Below are 20,970 nucleotides of genomic sequence, written 5' to 3' on the forward strand. Positions count from 1 at the left end.
ATTTCTTTTTGTCAGAATTATTTCAAGCTTTTGATTTGAACCATAAAAGATCCACTATCACCATGTTGCAGTTTCTCCTTTTACTTAGCCTATAAAATTGTTTTGATCTAGTCTTTAACACTAACCTGTTGAAGCTAGAATACGCGTTAAGAAAGATTTACCGTTGTTTTCGGTTGTATCAATAGGTCCCACTGTGAAGTTCTATCTCTGTGTTGTGAATAATGTATACTCATTGTAAATACACACAAAAGACATTCAAATTGATCTCTCCACTACCCCTTTAAATGAACTACCGCTCGGAGCTTGGCTTTGGTTTTTGGTCCGGACTTTATAAAAAGTAGGAACATCAACGCGAGATCCCCCTTCTTTTTTTTCTCTCTTGTAAAGTTATTGACGCATAAAGACAACAGGAATTTGTTTTCACGTCTGGCGCGCTCTTAAAGTCGGCATATACAAATAATAATAATCATCATAATAAGCAAAGCACGCTGGGTGGAGTGGTCCCTTCCCTTTAAGGAGTTTCGACGGAAGTGGTGGCGAATGCAACCTGATCCCTTGGTGAAATGCAGAGGTCCTGGAGCGGGAGGTTGTGTTTGCAGATACACACAGGAGGTGGAAAGCGGCCCGGAGCTGAGCCCAGCGCAAACAGCATGTGAGCACGGGAACACCGCAACAGTAATAGGGGCACTGAGTATCACCTCCACACACACACAGATACATCTGGATACAAACTTTCTATAATCTTCCCAACCTCTCAAACCAATGGAACCTATCACCAAGTGGACGCCGAAACAAGTGGTGGAGTGGATTAAAGGTAAATAACTTTGTGCTGTTTGTAACGGCGCACTTGACAACTCCTGGAGTGGCGGTCAGTCAGTATCTTACAACTTAAAGCAACATTGTTCTTCTGAGTCATTTCAAAAACTGATGTGATTATGTGGAGCAGAGTTCGGATTCAACGAAACCTTAGTTTGGTGTTGTGGCTCCATTCAGGACTTGGATTTTTCTTCATTTTAATTATTAGTTCGGTGGGTTTCGTTTCCTTTCTCACGAGTGTTTATATAATTTAATTGCTACTTTTGTTGGAAAACCAAATGTATTTTCTTTGCCCCCGAACTTTAACTTGCTCGCCTCACCTTCTGTGGCTGTGGGGAAGGGGGAAAAAAAGTATCCCTGGTTGTCTGTGAATTAGGTTTTTTTCTTATCTGCCGGTGGTTGACCGACAACTCACTGGCTCGGGAATCTCCCGGGGATCCCGGTTACTGCCGCTCTCGTTTGCAGGATGTCGGCGGCCTCTGCTGCAGTCCGGGCTCCGAGCACTGTTCGGTTTTCAGCGCTGTCACCGCTGTTTGAGCCGAACATTGAAGAATATCCAACCGATCCAACTTCTCCCGGTGGACCAGTTCACTTCGGCTGAAAGCGATGGGACGTGCCCGCGAACTCTTTTTTTTAAAGTAAAGCTTTCAAATGTCAGAGTTTCTGTTCGACGTCGTTCGACAGAGCTCAATATTTATTTTAAAGGTTTTTTAAAACAAAAACAGTTCATATTCCATTGGAATACCAACTGGGGAAGGACAGAGGTGCTGAGTCAGCTAGTTTCTGACTGGAAAGGAAGCGGCCGCTTCTATTCGACTTTTGGCGAGGATTCGCCGTGCATCCAGTGTTTACTGTAAACTGGAGACTAATGCAAATATGTGGGCGCCCTCCTGGGATCGGGCTTGTTAACATGGTCTTGGTGAATAGTTCATTGAAATTTGGTGTTTGGCCTCGCACGTGATTGATGGCCATTTGGGTGAGATGAAGACGCTGGAGCTGTGCTGAAGTGAACCATTGCTGAACATTTTTTACAGTTCGGGCTGAAAAATCTCTTTTAGTTCTAATACCAGGAGCATAGAAAGACAGTGCAAAAAAGATGCCACGTAGGGCGACTTATGTACAGAATGTGTTCTACCTTCTGGCAGCTTGGGGATTTTTGAGACCATAAAACATAGGAGCACAAGAAGGTCATTCCGTCCATCCAGCCCACTCCACCACTCAATGAGATCATTGTTGATCTGATAATCTGTAACTCTCACTTTCCAGCCTTTTCTCCCCATACCCCTTGATTCTCTTAGTGATTTAAAAATATGGATCATGATTTGGAGATGCCGGTGTTGGACTGGGGTGTACAAAGTTAAAAATCACACAACACCAGGTTATAGTCCAACAGGTTTAATTGGAAGCACACTAGCTTTCGGAGCGACGCTCCTTCATCAGGTGAAGGACAATCACCTGATGAAGGAGCGTCGCTCCGAAAGCTAGTGCTTCCAATTAAACCTGTTGGACTATAACCTGGCGTTGTGATTTTTAACTAAAAATATGGAGAAAGTGAGGATTGCAGATGCTATAGATCAGAGTCAAGTGCGTGTTGCTGGAAAAGCACAGCAGGTCAGGTAGCATCTGAGTAGCAGGAGAATTGCTGTTTCGGGCATAAGCCCTTCATCAATCAGATGGACTTTCCTGGTCAGCGTTCCTGACTCTGATTTTAAAAATATGTCCATTTCCACCTTTTTACATATAGGTGTTCAACAAGGTTCCCCATGGGAGACTGATTAGCAAGATTTGATCTCATGGAATACAGGGAGAACGAGCCATTTGGATACAGAACTAGCTCGAAGGACAGAGAGGGTGGTGGTGGATGGTTGTTTTTCAGACTGGAGGGCTATGACTAGTGGTGTGCCCCAAGAATCGATGCTGGATCTACTACTTTTTAATCAGTTATATAAATGATTTGGATGTGAGCTTTACAGGTATTGTTAGTAAGTTTGCAGATGACCCTAAAATTGAAGGTGTAGTGGACAGCGAAGGAGATTACCTCAGAATACAATGGGATCTTCATCAGATGGACTGATGAGTGGCAGATGGAGTTTAATTTAGATAAATGTGGGAAGCTACATTTTGGAAAGGCAAATCAAGGCAGGACTTATACCCTTAATGGTAAGGTCTTGGGGAGTGTTGCTAAACAAAGAGACCTTGGACTGCAGGTTCATAGTTCCTTTGAAAGTAGAGTTGCAGGTTGATAGGATAGTGACAAAGGCATTTAGAATGCTTTCCTTTATAGGACTGAGTATTGAGTATAGAAGTTGGGAGGTCAGTTCAGCTGTACAGGATATTGGTTAGGCCCCTTTTGGAAAATTGTGTCCAATTCTGGTCTCCCTCCCATAGGAAGGATGTTGTGAAACTTGAAAGGGTTCAGAAAAGTTTTTTACAAGGATGTTACCAGGGTTGGAGGATTTGAGCTATAGGGAGATGTTGGATGGGCTGAGGCTGTTTTCCCGAAGCATTGGACGCTGAATGGTGACCGTATAGAGATTTATAAAATCATGAGAGGCACAGTTGAGTAAATAGACAGTCTTTTTCCCTGGGGTGGGGGAGTCCAGAACTAGAGGGTTTAGGGTGAGTGTGGAAAGATTTAAAAGGGATCAAGGGGGCAACTTTTTCATGCAGAGGGGTGGTGCGTGTATGGAATGAGTTACCAGAGGAAGTGGTGGAGGCTGGTAAAATTGTAACATTTAAAAGGCATCTGGATGGGTATATGAATAGGAATGGTTTAGAGGGATATGGGCCAAGTGCTGGCAAATGGGACTAGATTAGGTTAGGATGTCTGGGCAGCATAGACGCATTGGACTGAAGGGTCTTTATCCGTGGTGTGCATCTCTATACTTAATGACACAATGGCACTCTTCACTGCAGATTCACCATCACCTTAAATGAGTGACCCTTTTTTTTCTGAGATTATACCCTTGTGGGACCTAGACTCTCCCACAAGGTGAAACAACCACTCTGCATCTAACCTATCAAGTCCCCTCTTAAGTCTTACATGATTCAGTAAGGTTGCTCTCATTCTCTTCATCGCCATCGATGAGAAGCCTAACCTACTTAGAAAACAATTTTTAAAAATGCTGATCGAAAAAGGTTTGTATTTGGTGCTGTCCTCTTTCGTCTTGCATTGATATTCAGCAGCCAAAGTATGTTCACTGTGCACTTATCTGTTTCTGCAGAAAATACAGTCTAACTGATTACCTGTCCTTTTGAACTTTGACATATTTAGATAGCCTCACTATGTCAGCATATTTCTATCCACCAATATTTTTTGGTATTCTATCTTGCATGGACTGTACGGTTTTACGAAGTCGGTCAGATCTGAGGACAACTTCATCCACTGGTAGAATAGACTGACAAGGATAAACATAGAAAATGTGAGGCGGAACATTTGATGGGAAGAAATGGTAGGTCACGTATTACTTGTAAGGTGCAAGTCTTGATGGAGTAGAGGAGCAAAGGGATTTTGGAGCACAAATTCACCATTCACTGAAAGTAGCACCACTGGTTAAGGTATAAAGCAAACTAAACACCACATTTTATTTACCTATTTACTTAATATTATTTATTTAATAATTGAAATGTAGGGCACTTGTATTGAACTTACTGGGGAAAGGCATGACTAGAGGCCATCAGTATAAAATATTTACTGAGAAATTTTAATGGGGAATTCAGAAGTGACTACAGTGTACAGGTATTTGACAAATGGCAAAACATTGAATTTTACAACTTGTGACCACAGAGTTGTTGAAGTGAATATTGTGTATGCAATTGAGAGAGAACTGGACAAGCAAACGGAAGGAATAAAAACAATGTGCTTGAAATATTCAGCATGTTCAATGACTTCAGTGGAGAGAAACATAATGGTTCTGGTTGCTGACTGTTCTTTCCATTTCCTGATGAAAGGTCATCAACTTGAAATGTTAACTGTTTCCCTCCAGAGGTGCTGCCTGACTTGAAGGTTTACCCTTTTTGCTTCAGATTTTCAGCATCTGAAATATTTTTTGCTAAACATTTGAAGGGAATAAGGGTTAACAATAATAGGTTTAAAGTGGTGAGATGAGATTAAGCATTTGTGGACCGGCACAATAAGAGTCAGCATGAAAATATTGGTCTAATGTCCTGTTTCTGTCTTGTGTATTTCATGAAATATGACAGACCGCTTCAAACATAATGTAACAAATATATATAAGAAGGATATTCAGACTTTTCTAATATATCTATTTGTCAAAGTCTTTAGAAGTTTGCAATCTACTGATGCATGATTGTGTAATAAAATCTGCAAAGAAACTAATCGTTTAAATTTAATTTTTTTTTTAAGAATTAATATCTGTAGGAGCCATTTTCCATTTATGTGTTGCTCAGCTGTTCTCCTTGATAAGGTGGCCCAGAGAAAGCAAACATAATCCTGCCTCCTCTTAAACCCAATGCCTTCTGCTGCAGCATATGCAGATGCAATTGTCATGCCGGAGATGGGACTCCTAAGCCACACCAGGCAATTATATTTGGGAGGTGAAAGTGGGTACTGCAGATGCTGGAGATTAGAGTAGTGCTGGAAAAGCACAGCAGATCAGGCAGCATCTGAGGAACAGAAATATAGATGTTTAGGGTAAAAGCCCTTCATCAGGAATGAGGCTGGGACCCTCTGGCTTTGCTAGTGCCAATTATTGCATAAATGTTTTGCTAGGGATAGCAGTGTTCTACTTGGAGAATTGTGAAATTTTAGAGCCTGCCAGTGAAAATACAAAGATTTTGCTTAGCGTACTAAAAGCAAAATGCCACAAATGTTGGAAATTGAACCGAACACTCAAAATGCTGGAGAAACCCAGAAGACCTGTCAGCATCTGTGGAAACTAAAAAAAAAAGTAAATGATTTGAGTCTGAGATTCTTCTTCAGAACTCAAAATTCCAGCTTCTGCTATGGTAGGATTTGAACCTAGATTACTAGTAGTGGGGGAATAGTATATTCTTGTTGGACAAACCACATTAGTAATTTAGCTCCTCTTCAAAATTTTCTACTATCTGTACATTTCTCAGACTTGTAGACATGTATGGCACAAAAGGAAGTCAGTTGGCCCATCATGCCTGTGCTGGTTGATAGAGATCTGACTACATTAATCCCATTTTCTAGCTTTTAGCCCATAGCCAGGAGGCTATTGTAATGCAAATGAAAATATAAATACTGCGTAAATGTTTTGAAAGGTTCTGACTCCCTCATCCTTTGAAGCCGTGACTCTCCCCAACCTGTGAGTGAAAACAATTTCCACTCTTTCTTAGCCTCTACCTCTTAAATTCATGTTACCTGGTTATTAACCATTTTACTGACAGTGTCTTCCAATTAACCCTACTTGTGCCTCTTCATAATGTTATCCATCTGCTATCAAGGCTCCTCTCAACCTTCCCTGCAAATCATGCTTCAAGGAAAGTAACCTTAGCCTTCAGATTTTCTTTGAGCTTAGATCTTCCAAGCCAGGCAGCATCCTGGTAAACCTCTTCTACACTGTTTCTATTTCACTTGCATCTTTCTAATGATGTGGTGATCAGGTGTTTGTGCATCACTCTACTGTAGTTGTGACCTAACCAGTGTTTTCTTCAGTTTCAGCATAATCTGCCTTTGCTAATAAATGTGAGCTGCCTTAATCATCTTTCATTACTTTGAGATCTGTGGATATGCACACCAAGGTCCTTCTGATCTTCACTATTTTCTGGGATCCTAACCCATTAACAGTGTAATCACTTGCATTGTTAACTCTTCCACATGCATTACCTCTGTCCTTCCCGAATTAAATTCCATTTGCCACTGCTTTGCCCACCTGACCATTTTTTATTGATATGTTCCTCAGTATTTTGCACCTGACCAATTTCCCGTCATCTTAAACTTTTTGATCATACTCCTGACATTTTGAATTCAATCACTGACATACACCACAAACAGCACGTACCCCAGTTCCAAGGTTTGCAGAACTCCACACAGGTTTTCGTTTGCAGAAATAAACATCTGCCATTACCTTTGCATCTTTCTTCAAAGCCAATTTTAAATCCAGTGTGTTACTTTGCTTTGCTTTGGTTACTATGACTGTGATTTCTTACCGGATGCTGCCTGAATTGCTGTGCTCTTCCAGCACCACTGATCCAGAATCTGGTTTCCAGCATCTGCAGTCATTGTTTTTACCTTTGTGATTTCTTACCTGTCTACTACAAAGGACCTCACCAAAAGCCTTGGTAAAATGCAATTTTGGAGAAGATGTGTAGCTGAGGTTGTGGATCAGATTTAGGTTTGCTTGCTGAGCTGGTAGATTTGTTCTCGGATGTCTCATTACCATGCTAGGTAACATCATCAGTGAGCCTCCAATGAAGCGCTGGTGTTCTGTCCTGCTTGCTATTTATCTGTCTAGGTCTGTTGGGGTGGGTGATATCACTTCCGGTTCTGTTTCTGAGAGGTTGGTAAATGGGGTGCAAATCGATGTGTTTGTTAATAGAGTTCCGGTTTGAATGCCAACCTTCTTAAGACTTCCCATGTGTGTCTTTGTTTAGCCTGTCCCAGGATGGATGTATTGTCCCAGTTGAATGTGTGTTGTGTGTGAGCCACTGATAGTTGGTCATGTCTTTTCGTGGCTAGTTGGTGCTTGTATATCCTGGTGACTGGTTTCCTGCCCGTCTGTCCAATGTAATGTTTGTCGCAGTCCTTGCAGGGTCTCTTATATATGACGTTCATTCTGCTCGTTATTAGTTCGGGATCCTTTAGATTCATCAGGAGCTGTTTAAGTGTGGTGGTACTTTTGTGGGTTACCATGATGCCTAGGGGCCAGACTAGTCTGGTCGTCATCTCTAAGATGTCTTTAGTGTATGGCAGGGTGGCTAGAGTTTCTGGGTGTGTTGTCATCTTGTTTAGGTCTATGGTGTAGGAATCAGCAGATTATGCTTATTGTGTATCTGTTCCTGAATGCTATACGTTGTATAGGTGTTTTTCCTTGGCTTCTTTTAGTTCCTGGGTGCTGCAGTGTGTTGTGGCTCATTTTAAATAATGTCCTGATGCATCTCTGTTTGTGGGTGTTGGGATGATTGCTCCTGTATTTGAGTATCTGGTTTCCTGTGAACTCTGGTCTGTAGCTGTCCACTGGCTTTGCGTTCTACCGTGACGTCTAGGAAAGGGAGTCTTGTTGTTCGCTTCCTCTTTGGTGAACTTTATACCGGTAAGGATGTTGCTTGTGTTTGTGACACCTTTTTTGTTATCACGAAACCCAACAAATTAAAAGAAACCCGCAAACCCGTTTAGAAATTTTATTCCTAGCCCATCTTTGTCTATTTGCGTGACCACCCTAAATCTCATTGAGTTATGGTCACTAACTCAAAAAATACTCCTGAACTCAAGTCTTCACTGGCCTGGACTGATTTACAATATTACATCCAGAATGGCCCACTTCCTTATTGGGATTTCGAGGTATTACCTAAAACAAAACATTCTCCTGAATAATTCAAGAATTTTACTCATTACCAATCCTGCACACTAAACCTGTCCCAGTTGATATTTGAGTAGTTAAAATCTCCTATTATTACTGCCTAATTATTGTTGTATATCTCTGAAATTTGATCTTCTGCTTCTTTGCTTGCTTGGGGTCTCTAATAAACACTCAGTGTATTTGTGCCTTTGTTTTTTTTAACTTTTATCCATATGACCTCATTCCAAGATATCATCCTTCCTAACTGCTGTAATTGATTTCTTCATCAATATTGCAACCCCCAACTTCTATCTACCTCTCTACCTTGTCAGAATTTCTTATAACTGACCAATGTTGAGCTATAAATCCTGCTCATCTTTCAGCCAAGGCGGTCATTTCCTGATTGAAGTTAAAAATCTTGCAATACCAGGTTATAGTCCAACAGGTTTATTTGGAGGCAATAGCTTTCCAGGCACAGCTTCTTCAGGTGGTTGTGAAGCAGGACCATAAGACCCAGAATTTATAGCAACAGATTAGTTTCGTGCAGTTGAAATGATATCTAGGTTTGTTCAATATAATCATTTCCCCTACTTGAGACTGTAATCTTTTGCTATAAATTCTGTGTCTTAAGGTCCTGCTTCACAACCACCTGATGAAGAAGCAGTGCCTCGAAAGCTAGTGCCTCCAAATAAACCTGTTGGACGATAACTTGAAGTTGTGATTTTTAACTTTGTCTATCTCAGTCCAACACCGGCATCTCCAAATCCATTTCCTGATGAATTCCCCTTAATTTGGAAAAATTTCAGCAGTTGCTAATTTCATCGTATTTATGAAAACATTATTTCCAAGTGGTTGTGGGATTCACAGTTTATGCAAAACTGGATTTGTGCTAGAATTCAGAATTGTAATGCAAACAGACTAATTTGATACTAATTGGAAATTGCAGAAGATTGTCGTAGGTGTGGACCTATTTAACCTAAAGGTGAATTGTTGCTCATGTGGCAAGACCCCCATGCTAAGCTATGGAGATACCTTTTAATAATTTAATAACCTTAAACACACTGCAGTTGGACATGGTATATGTGCAATTGAAAATTTCTCACTGTAAGACCTCCGAATACACTTACTGTTCTAAAGTGGAGCTTTTCCTTTTGCTGCATTAGCCAATTTTATGAGTCTCCAGAATGAAATGACCAAAATAATGCCAAATTAAAGCTTATGTTTTGCAATAGAACTACCTAAGCAGCAGACTGATTCATGCCTGGATTTATCACCCAGTGGTGAAGAAGTCATTGGTCATCTTCATTCAGTTTCTACATCTGTAGGCAAACATCTAAATTTGAGATGGAAGTTTAATACTTCAATCCAGAAGAAACTGGGATTGAAAATATTAAATAATACTGATGCAAAGCTGTCAAATATCTAATTTTTGAAAAGAAACAGGCTCTGCTGATACTATTGTAGACAACCAGTTTTGCACAAGATTTTATTTTAATATTCTACCTTCCACGCTAATTTAGCTGGCTAAAATTAAAAATGAATGCTCAGTGAAGTTTCCACTGAAGATGAGCATCCAGGTGCATTAGGCAGTAAAGAAGGCAAATGATGTGTTGGTCTTAGAGTACATGAGCAGGGATGTTTTGTTGCAATGATACAGGGTCTTGGTGAGTTAATATGTAGAATATTGTGTGCAGTTTTGGCGTCCATCAGAGATGAAGTTGAGTTGTTTGTGATTATGCTGGCTGGAGTTTGGAAGTATGTTGGGGTGGAAAATTCATAGAAACCTATAAAATTAAACAAGACCAGATAGGGACTATACAGGAATGATGTCCTTGATGGCAGGGCAGTCCAGAACCAGGGGTCACAGTCTAAGGGGAAAGAATCAAATATAGCTTTTGGAGATAAGGAATCAAAGGAATTAGGGGAAAAGCAGGAACAGGCTATTAAACTGGATGATGAAACTGTCAAATGGCCTACTCCTGCTCCTATTCTGTGTTTATTTTTGTTTCTGTTTCCATTGTCTGATTGTGGGCAGTCAGAATATGTAACTTGCTGCATTAGTGTCACAGATTGCTTCAAGAAATAATGCACCATTATATCCCTTTCAGAAACTCTGGGTACTATTTACTTATTAGTAATAGTTTTTTTTTGTTAATGAATAAAACACTAACTTGATCATCATGAAGTGAAGTGAGCTATTCATGTGTACCACTGCATCTACTGCCACTTTTTAAATTTTCAGTTCTCTTTGAAGTTTGTTTTGGGGGGGCGGGGATGGACAGAGTGAAACATGAGTGCAAACAGCTGTTCACTGAATGTCATGGAACTGGGCCTAATATCAGGTTGAGGTCAGCATTCACAGATCATACTGGTTTCTTAAAATGCAAGAATGAAAGTGTCTGGTCACTAAAATTACAAAGTGTAATTTTGATGTCACCTTAATAACTAGAAATTAATGAAGGGCTGAACCTGAATCTTCCATTTTGGATATGCAGTGTGATTTATGGGCATACATTATCTTGGCAGCTGCATTTTGTTTTCGAAGCAAATTTGATAACTGAAAATAAACATGCTGTGATCTGCCTGAACGTCCAATTGTATGTTTATCAATGACAAATTGCCACAATAATGTTTCTACCCTGAGCCACATAATTGATTTTTCAATGATGTTTCACATCTTGGAAAAAGAACAAAACAAACAGTCTTGAAACTCCTGACCTGGAAAAAGCAAAACATCTGTGTGTTAACTTGAGATTTCAAAATTACATTTAAAAATTAATTTTGTAACATTAATTGTTTGAATCTTTGTTCTACATGCTTTCAGACAAAATAATGTACAGCACAGAATATTTCCTGAGCAATATGTTGTCTGGCATTTTCTTCCACAACAGGCTGTAGATGCTGCATGGATTGAAAATAACCAAAATGATGTTGGCACCTTCTTACAGGGTATGGAATTAACATCTAAATCAGCCATGATCCGAGAACAGTTAGTCTATTCAGCCATATTCCTGGCTCTCACCAGGATTTGTATAATCACGAATTGTTTGTTTCGCAGATATTTTACTCCCTGGTGGTGCATTGAGTAATTTTTGCATTGTGATTAAATATAAATACCGAATGATAGTGTTGCACTTTCTAGAATTGCACAAATTGACTGGTACGTTGTGTTCATGCTCCTTGTTTTGGAAATGGCATTGCATTATGATGTAGAAATAACTGCTTGAATTTGGAAAGTAGAAGGAAGCGTTCCTTTGGTTGGAATTGAAGATTTATTTTGAGAGGCATTTAATAAAACTAAATTTGTTTGCACGGCTCTGCTTGGTTTTGTGTTGGGAGAAGAAATCCCATTCTATAGTCTACCCTACCTGGAACGTTGGACCGTTTAACTCCATGAAGCCTGTTTGGTTCATTTTGATTATTGTTCAGTGCTGCAGATTATAAACACCTGAGGTCATACCTGACTGTGTGAAGCTGGGTTGTAATGCAAGATTAATTGAACATTGAGCTCATTGTCCTTTGGAAAGGAAGAGACTTTGAGCTGACTTAACTGAAGTTAATTGTTGTTTTCATATTGGTCTCCGAGGAATGCTTGAGCAGATGGCTCTCAATGCATGAAGCTGTCTCCATGCAGCTGACTGCAACTTGAACGTAAATTTCCCAGATTTGTGAAGGCCAGTTGTTGTGAAGTCCAAAATGTGGGGAACTGGTGCTGAAAGTGTGTCGCTAATGCCATTTTTAAATTGCATCTGGGAATATATATGTCACAGCATTTATTGTCCATCTCTGCTTGCCTTTTCGAGAAGGTCTTCAAGAGCTGCTGATTTTCTTCGTAACATTTGGATGCAATGGGGTGACTTGAGTGGATTGCAGAACTGAAGTTCAACATAGCTTCTATCCCTAAAGGGCATTATTGAATCAGTTTGGTTTTCATAGTTTGATAGCTTTGTGCTCAATTTTACTGATACTGGCTTTGTTTTCTAAAATAATAACAATCTTACTTTTAAAAACTGCTTTTTTAAAACAAGGGTATAGTTTGAATTTAGTTTTACAATCGTGGGACTTGCACATGTCATAGATGTACAGCACGGAAACAGACTTGTCCATGCCGACCAGATATAACAACCAAATCTAGTCCCACCTGCCAGCACCCGGCCCATGTCCCTCCAAACCTTTCCTATTCATCCTTGTAAATCTTTTCTGAACCCTTTCAAGTTTCACAACATCTGTCCGATAGGACGGAGGTCAGATTTGCAAGCAATATTCAAAAACTGGCCTAACCAATGTCCTGTACAGCCGCAACATGACCTCCCAACTCATATACTCAATATGCTGACCAGTAAAGGAAAGCATACCAAATGCCGCCTTCACTGTCCTATCTACCTGTGACTCTGCTTTCAAGGAGCTATGAACCTGCACTCCAAGGTCCCTTTGTTCAACAACACTCCCCAGGACCTTTTTTGCTTTTTCCAAAATGTAGCACCTCACATTTATCTAAATTAAACTCCATTTGCCACTCCTCAGCCCATTGGCCCATCTGATCAAGATCCATTGTACACTGAGGTAACCTTCTTCACTGTTCACTACACCTTCAATTTTGGTGTCATCTGCAAACTTACCATCTCCTATGCTCCCATCCAAATCATTTATATAAAATGATGCAAAGTAGTGGACCCAGCACTGATCCTTATGGCACTCCACTGGTCACAGGCCTCCAGTCTGAAAAACAACCCTCCACCACCAACATCTGTCTTGTACCTTCAAGCCTGTTCTGTATCCAAATGGCTAGGTTTCCCTGTACTCCACGAGATCTAACCTTGCTCACCAGTCTCCCATGGGGAACCTTGTCGAACACTTTTTACTGAAGTCCATAGAGCACGCCTACTGCTCTGCCCTCATCAATCCTCTTTGTTACTACTTCAAAAAATTCAATCAAGCTTGATACATGATTTCCCATGCACAAAGCCAACGTGTTAAAGGGAGCTGATGGTTAAGAATTTGTAAATAAATCAAACCGTAAAACTTTGTGCATCTAGGTGCAAGTTTTCAAAATAGGATATTGGTTTGAAGGGAAATGATGCAACATACATTGACTTCTGGTATCTGTTTTTGGGAAGGCTGATGAAGCAGATGCCAGACTTGGATTTAAGAGTCTAGAGTCTGGGGATGAGGGGGAGAGGTGGAAAAACTGTCTTCACTCTTATCTAGAGTTTATATCTGTATTTGTGACATGGAGATCAGAAGTAAACAAAATACTCCAGGTGAGATCAATCCTGTAGCAGAACAAGTAATGAGCTTCTACCACTGGCTTCCTGTGTATGTATACACGAAGATGTAATAACCTCCTTGCTAGATCTGCTAAGGCTTTTTTTCTGACCTATGTGAATGTGGCAAATTTATTTTGGGTTTGCTGCTGTTGAGAAGGGCATACATTGAAAATAGCAGCATAAAATGGCAAAGTAATTACCTGGAGGTTAGATGAGATAATTTATCTAAGTAAACACTGTGGATCTGTTTGTCTCTAACTGTAGCACAGATTTGGAGATGCTCACATAGGAGAATTGACCATTTGAAGTTTTAAACTTCTCAGACAATTCTCACACTGTTTTGTGCATCTGGGTTTTGTTTATATCCAGGTTTTGGGTCTTCCACAAGACCAAAGGATTTTTATTTGCTTGTGTTCTTTTCACTTTTTGAACACTGTACAGCAATCCATATTGGTTGAAAACGGTTTCTGGCAAATCACTGAAGTGCTGGTCATCTTTTTTAAAAAGATAAACTATATTCATTGTTTTAATCAGCATTGACTGGAAAACACGGGTAACCAATGAAGTATACTGGTATGGTTACTGTTGCATAGGGAAAATGGCAACCAACTTGTACATAGCTGTTTATTTGAATTACTATGATGACTTATGTTTTGGGAATGTTGATTTGAGGGATAACTCCCTTGTTTTTCTTTTGAGATAATGCCATGGAATATCTTAAATCCACCCACACAGGCTTGTGGCACCTTTTTTTGGTTGCATGTCTTGTCACAGTAATGCCACCTTGAATGAAGCAGCACTCTGTTCATACTGTGCTGGAGTGTTGATGTAAATTTCTCTGCTCAGGCCATGGAGTTGGACCTGACTAAAACCTTGTGAATTGGGTAAAATGTGCTACCAATTGAACAACAGTTAACACTTTTTTTTTGTTGCAAGGTAATCAGTTGGCCATAATTGGTGAAAAACTTAACAGCCTCATCTCTCTTTTTTTATTAAAACATTTTTTCATCAGATGTGAGCATTGCTGGCAAGATTGACACCATATGCCCTTGGTGTGATAATGAACCAGTTGTCTTGAACCAAAGCAGTCTATTTGGTGTAGCTGCAGCCATAGTGGTGGTCGAAAGGAAGATCAGGAATTTGAACCTGTGGCAGTGCAAGAATATCAATGTAGTTTCGTATCTGAGTGTTGTTTGGCTGGTGGGGGAACCCAGCAAATAGTGATGTTCCTATGCATCTGTTGTCTTTATCCTTCTAGGTGGTTGGAGGTTGTGGGCTTGGAAGATGCTGTCCAAGGCATCTGTATGCATTTCTGCAGTGCATCCTGCAAATTCTACTCACGCCACTGTATCGATGGCAGAGGAAATGAACATTGAAGGCAGTGGAAAGGGTTCAGTCTAGCAGAGGGTTTCACAGCTGCTTGTGTTCTTGAGGTTGTATTCATCCCACAAAATGGGACGTTGTGATGTGCGGCATTCTGTCACATTCTGATTTTTGTCTTTTGATTTTGGCTAGTGTAGTTAGCCTGTCGTCAAAATTGGTATTCCTAAAATTGCTGAAATTTTGTTTTGATTGCCTAGTTTTGTATTTTAGGGTCACTCAGAAAAAGTCATTTAAAAGCCCCATGCACAGTGCTGCATTCAGTCAGTACCAACTGAGGTGGCTGCATTTAATTGGTGTACTTTGTTTAACTTGCAATTTTTGACACCTCTGGAGAGGTGGGACATGAGCCCAAACCTTCTGGTTTAGAGGTAGGGAAGCTACCACTGCACACAACAACTCTAGCCTTAAAACTGTACGTTGAAGAGACGAAGAAACTGACAATTTCTAATCTTGATGATCCAGTAACCAGTGCTGTAAGTATGGCCCAAACCACCTGATCAGGGTTGGAATGACTATGCCTTACATTAATCAGACAGAAAACAGCTCATTGGGTAGAATATACCTCTTCTGTCCTAAAATGCAGACTAATGTAATGTAGTATGTGAGACGCTGCTGTGATGATGATATGAAATGACATGTATAAACCTTTCAATAATCTAAGTTTCTGAGGGACTTTCCGCTAAACAGCTACTTTAGTTGATTGTGAACAGATCACTTATCGCATTGCACTTTTTTTCTTGTTTATTTTTCAAGACCCTGCTGGTGAGAGAACTTTTTTGTTAGGCGTGGCTAAATCCAAATTAAGTCTCAGCTTTCCCCCCCCCAATTTAAAGTAAAAGTACAGTTACAGACCACAAGTGTTGGTAAACTTGTGATCTCTGCATAAAGAGGATAGTATATTGTGAAATCAGAGCATTCTTATGACTTCTTTTCGACTGTGAGGATCCACTTCTGTTGTCCTCTTTATCCCCCCTCAGTCAAAGCAGAATACTCAGAGACACAGTATACTTTTACGTCCTTTATTCCAGGCCCTGGAGAGAGGGAGAACGATCACCCATGTGCACAGAGACATGAGATCTCGGTCTTCTCTCTTGAACAACAGTTTCTTAATTAATTATATAGTCATTTTACAGAGAGGAGCATCCAGATAAGGCAATATACATATCATTTGCATAACCATTACAATCAGTAAGTGTCAATAGCAAAGATTAAGCCATCTGCTGATATACAATGAATGTTCTTAATCTTAACTGGCTTCACACAATTCATAGTTTTCACCTGTTAAATAGCTCTACACAATGAATGCTTTTCCACCTTGTTAGTCCATTACCCTTGCCTCCAGCACCCTATTGTTGACTCTCTAAGTGCTTATCAGATCTGAGTCATGCTTAGCGGAACCTCTTGTTTCACAAACTCAGAGCTTAACTCTTTGCCTGCTTGCCTGCCTGCTTATATCCTATATGCAAATATATAGGTGTGAGGGTTCTGTAAAAACTACTTCTCCACATCTCTTCTTCCTCACTTTTTTTTGTCAGCACTGACAACTTTGCCAGTATTTATTCCCGGGCAGTTTATGAGCAGATGCAACTAGGTTTAATAGTTTACCCAACCCTTTTCTCCCTTTCTACCTGATTTGTCTATTTGTCATAGTCGTACAGCATGGAAAGCAGAAAAGATTTATAAGGATGTTACTGTGACTGGGGGAGTTTGAGTTATAAGGACAGGTTGGGACTTATTCCCCTGATGCGTAGGAGATCTCAAAGATCATGAGCATAGGTTGAATAGTCAAGGTCTTTCTGCAGAGAGTTGAAAGCTAGAGGGCATACGCTTAAGGTGAGAGAGGGGAAGGATATAAAAGGGATCTGAGGGGCAACCGTTTCACACAGGGTTGTGTGTTAATGAAACAAGCTGCCAGACGAGTGGTTGAGGTGGGGACAATTACAACAATTAAAATACATTTGCATAGGTACTAGAGGAAAGGTTTAGAGGGATATGGGGCAAATGGGACTAGTTCAGTTTAGGAAACCTTTTGTTATAATTAATGTGTCCAATTGTGTTCCAATGGTGCCCCCTCACATTTCTTATACTGATAGCCATCCAATTTTTGAAAGGCCAAATCTCCTCCGCTGAAAGGCTATCTCCTCTTAATCTCCTGCTAAGTTAGGCAACTTAATACTGGGCAATGCAGACTGGATTGACTTACAGTAAAACGATTTTTTAGAATGATTAGCTTTAAAGTCCTATTTGGTAGCTAATTTTATTTGCATTTTATCCCCCTGTTTTAATATTCAATGCAGTTCTGTTGTGATTTATTTCTGTGCCATTTGAATGTAGTATTAAATGTATTTGCCAAATCTAGCTTTCCAAAATAAGTGAAATAACTGTAGGCAGGGTATAAGGGGAAATGTGATAATGCTTCAATCATGTTAGTTTAATTAATTTGTCAAAAGTTATTATTGAGTATGTTCATGACTAGGCCAGCATTTGTTGTTCTCTAGTTCCTCTGGAGAAGGTGGTGAGGGGCTGCCTTGAATTACTGCAGCCTATGTGTTGTAGGGACACCCACAGTGCTTCAAGAGGGGAGGGAGCTCCAGGGTTTTTGACCCAGTGACACTGAAGGAGCAGTGATATATTTCCAAATCAGGAACGTGAGTAGCTTGGAGGGAAATTTGGCCGCCCTTGTCCTGTGATAGGGCCCACAGGTGCTGTCTCAGGAGACTTGGTGAGTTTCTGCAGTGCATCTTGAAGTAGTATGCCCTGTTGCCATGAGCAACTGGTGTAGTCCATCGTTGATTTATTGTAACATCCAGGATATAATGGTGTATTCAGTGTTGGTAATGTCACTGCATGTCTAAGGGTGATAGTTGATTATGTCTCACTGAAGATGATAATTGCCCAGCACACTTGTGCTTCACTGTTACTGTAACTCAGCAAGACCTGGTGTTGACTCCAGAAAGACTGTTTTAGTATTTGGGGAGTTTTGAATGGTGCTGAACATCATCCACAAATGTCAGCTTTTGACCATACGGTAAAGGAAAGGCCATTGATAAACCAACTAAATATGATTCAGCTTGGGGCATTACCTGGAGAAACACCTGTTGACATCCTGTGGTGGTGATGACTTGCCTCCAACAATAATCATTATCTTATGCTCAGTAAGACTTTGGAGAGTTCTTGCCCTGATTTCCATTGACCCCAGTTTTGCTAGAGTTCTTTGATGCCATACTTAGTCAATTGTAGCCTTAATTGCAAGACCAGTCACGCTTGCCTTGATTTGAGCTCATTTGTCCATTTGGACCAGGGCTGTAATGTGGTCATGAGCAGAATGGCCCTATCAGGACCCTGAGTGAGTGAGTATTCATTCTTGTTGTACAAGTAACACTTGATAGCTCAGTGGTTGATCCCTTCATTTCTTTGGAGGATAGACTAAGTGTGCAATAACTTGTACTTTTTTATGCATTAGTCATAACTAGACAATTTTCCACATTGCCAGGTAGGTGCTAGTGTAGTAGCTGTACCAGATCAGCTTTTGCTAGAGAGGCAACCAATTTGGGAGCAAATGTCTTTAGTAGTATTGCTGGGAGATCTACCTCAATACTTGAGTTGCTCCATCATCTATACTACTTTATTTATATTCTACATCTATTTATTTCTTTGACTCTGCCTAATAGCCTTTAAGCATAAACTTGAGCAGGAAATAGTTTTTGCTCCCCTACTACTTTTTTCTAATGAATCTGCTGTTATTACACTGTTCGAGCCGGTGGGGCTTAAACCTGGGCCCTAAACTGGAGTATGACTAGTGTACTACAAGCACCCCTTGCCACCTCGCGCACACCTTTTGCATACCCATGTATCAGGAGTGCAGTTGGAGGTCTTCTGTGTGTATACAGGTTTTTGAGGCAAGAGATGTTGCTTGAATCTGTCTACCTGGATGTTTTTAAGTTTTTTTCATTTAATCCAGTAGAACTTGGGCCAGTTTTCCCTGGTGACTTAAATACATGCAGATCAAAGCTACAGCTTTCTTTATTTGCTTTATCTTAACTGACACCAACTGATCACAAGCTGGAGTTAGACTTCAATTCTAATACTATTGAATGCAAGTTTGTTCGCTGAGCTGGAAGGTTCGTTTTCAGACGATTCATCACCATACTAGGTAACATCATCGGTGAAGCACTGGACTAAGTATTTGTGATTAGGTTTCCTTAGGTGGTTGATGTCATTTCCTGTGGTGATGCTATTATTTTTTTCCCTACCCAAAAGTATGCATCCAATGTTAAAGTTCATGTACTTCTGCATTTTAAATTTTATATTGCTTTCTATTGCCAGCGTATGGCTAAGAAAGCTTTCGAGCAGCTCTTTTCCATGAGTCAACAAATAATTCAAGGTTAATCATGTACAGAGACTTCTTGCTCCATGAAGCTAACCGCCTTGAAATATTTCCACTGAAGATTTGGCTAAGATCAAGTTTTTCGAATTGTAAATATGAACTATTATTCTATAATAGTATTTGATCACCGGTATTGGGATTTTTTTGTTGAGCTCATACTAATTGTCTAAATTTTAAACTGTAATTTTCAATTAAGAACCGAATGCTTAAGACAAACATATTCATGAATACGTTATTTGGGGAAAAAAAAAATCGCATTTTGTGAACTAAAATTGTAACTACCCTGTATTCCAATGGGAAATTTGGGACTTTGGGCAAGAGTTGAAAGATGCTATAGGAAACATGGATGTGTTTGATATGACTGAGTAGTTGGTCTGGGTGTCGCCAAGGGGTTGGTCTCTTGAGAATGCTGAAAGGAAGGGAAAAATGTATTTCATGCTGTCATGGGGGGGATGGAAAATAATGGCAGGTGATTTGTTGTAACGGAATGGGTGGATGTTGAGGACGTGAGGAAATCCATCATGGCTTTGGTAGGTAGAAGTGAGAGCAAAATGGTATGAGAACAGCAATACTTTTACACTATTTTAGTCATGCTGTAAGTACCTGTAAGTACCATTGGATTAGCTTAAGAACTTTGAGTTTTTAAGCGAGACAGTTATGGACTAATTTTTTTAAATTTTTGTTTCATAGTTTTTTTTTATTTTGTTTTCAGTCCGTCTATTTGGGTGTGTTGTGTGCACTTCTGTGAATCTTGACTCCTACCCGAGGTAGGGACAGTACCACTGCATCATGAGACCCATTTGTGAATTATTTTTAATGCTTTTGTGAAATATTAATTTAGCCTTTTTTGGTGACTCTGAATTCATCACTTGGACCTTGGGTACTAGTCTGCGATAATGATTTGTTTGTTGTGGTTAGGGCAATAACTGACCTGAAGATAGATTTTTTTCAAGGACAAAACCGGGAGGGAGGTTTCTTGTCAGCTGTGTTGTGCTTTTCCTGGGAATAAGTTTTGCATATGCTCGAGCCTGGCTTCTTCACTGAGTCTTCCCCTCAATGTTTTCTTGGGTATGCTGAGGTACTATTTGGCCATTGATACTTATTCAGCATTGGGTTTATTTTTCTGAAACAGTCAAGATCTTAAGAAATCTGGTAAAGAGTAGATAATGTAACTAATGAAATTCTTCAACTCAGTGGTAAAATTTTCTCCTTTTAACTCAAAAAAAAAGTTGTTGAACAATGAAGAAAGGGAAGTCTGGCACTGAGTCCTTTAGCATGTGTACAGAGAATAACTTGACTTTGTAGTTCCAATATTGGAATTTAAGGTGATGCAACTCTTCAATTGCCCATCTCAAAGATTGATGTCCATTGGTAAAACTTAACCTTTTCATTTTCGAGGAAATATTGACTGGTCATGAGCTGTTGACTTTCAACTGATCAGTTCAACAAAGTTAAATTCCAAATAAAGTCCTATTCTTGGTTTTACTAACCTTTTAATCTAACTTAAAACCCAGATACATGTGGATTTTGTGCTTCTTCCACTTGCACAATCTGGTGACCATAATAGGCAGAGATATAAAACTGGATGTCGAGGTTTTCAGTCTTTCAGGGGTTTTTTTTAATCTAACAAATA

The 20,970-nt window shown here is 39.9% G+C and overlaps 1 protein-coding gene across 2 annotated transcripts in view; it reads left to right on the forward strand.

The window, feature by feature from the left end:
* The first annotated feature begins 474 nt into the window (after nt 1–474).
* Nucleotides 475–20,970, forward strand: part of cnksr3 (cnksr family member 3) — a 194,636-nt gene continuing 174,140 nt past the window's right edge. The window contains exon 1 of one of the 2 annotated variants that reach the window (XM_043696125.1): nt 475–814. In XM_043696125.1, the coding sequence (XP_043552060.1) occupies nt 763–814 (52 nt within the window). In that variant the 5' untranslated portion in view covers nt 475–762. The remainder of the gene's footprint in view (nt 815–20,970) is intronic. The other variant, XM_043696124.1, reaches the window with a different exon arrangement.

The sequence above is a fragment of the Chiloscyllium plagiosum genome, chromosome 9, assembly GCF_004010195.1.
Source record: "Chiloscyllium plagiosum isolate BGI_BamShark_2017 chromosome 9, ASM401019v2, whole genome shotgun sequence".
NCBI classification, from domain to species: domain Eukaryota; kingdom Metazoa; phylum Chordata; class Chondrichthyes; order Orectolobiformes; family Hemiscylliidae; genus Chiloscyllium; species Chiloscyllium plagiosum.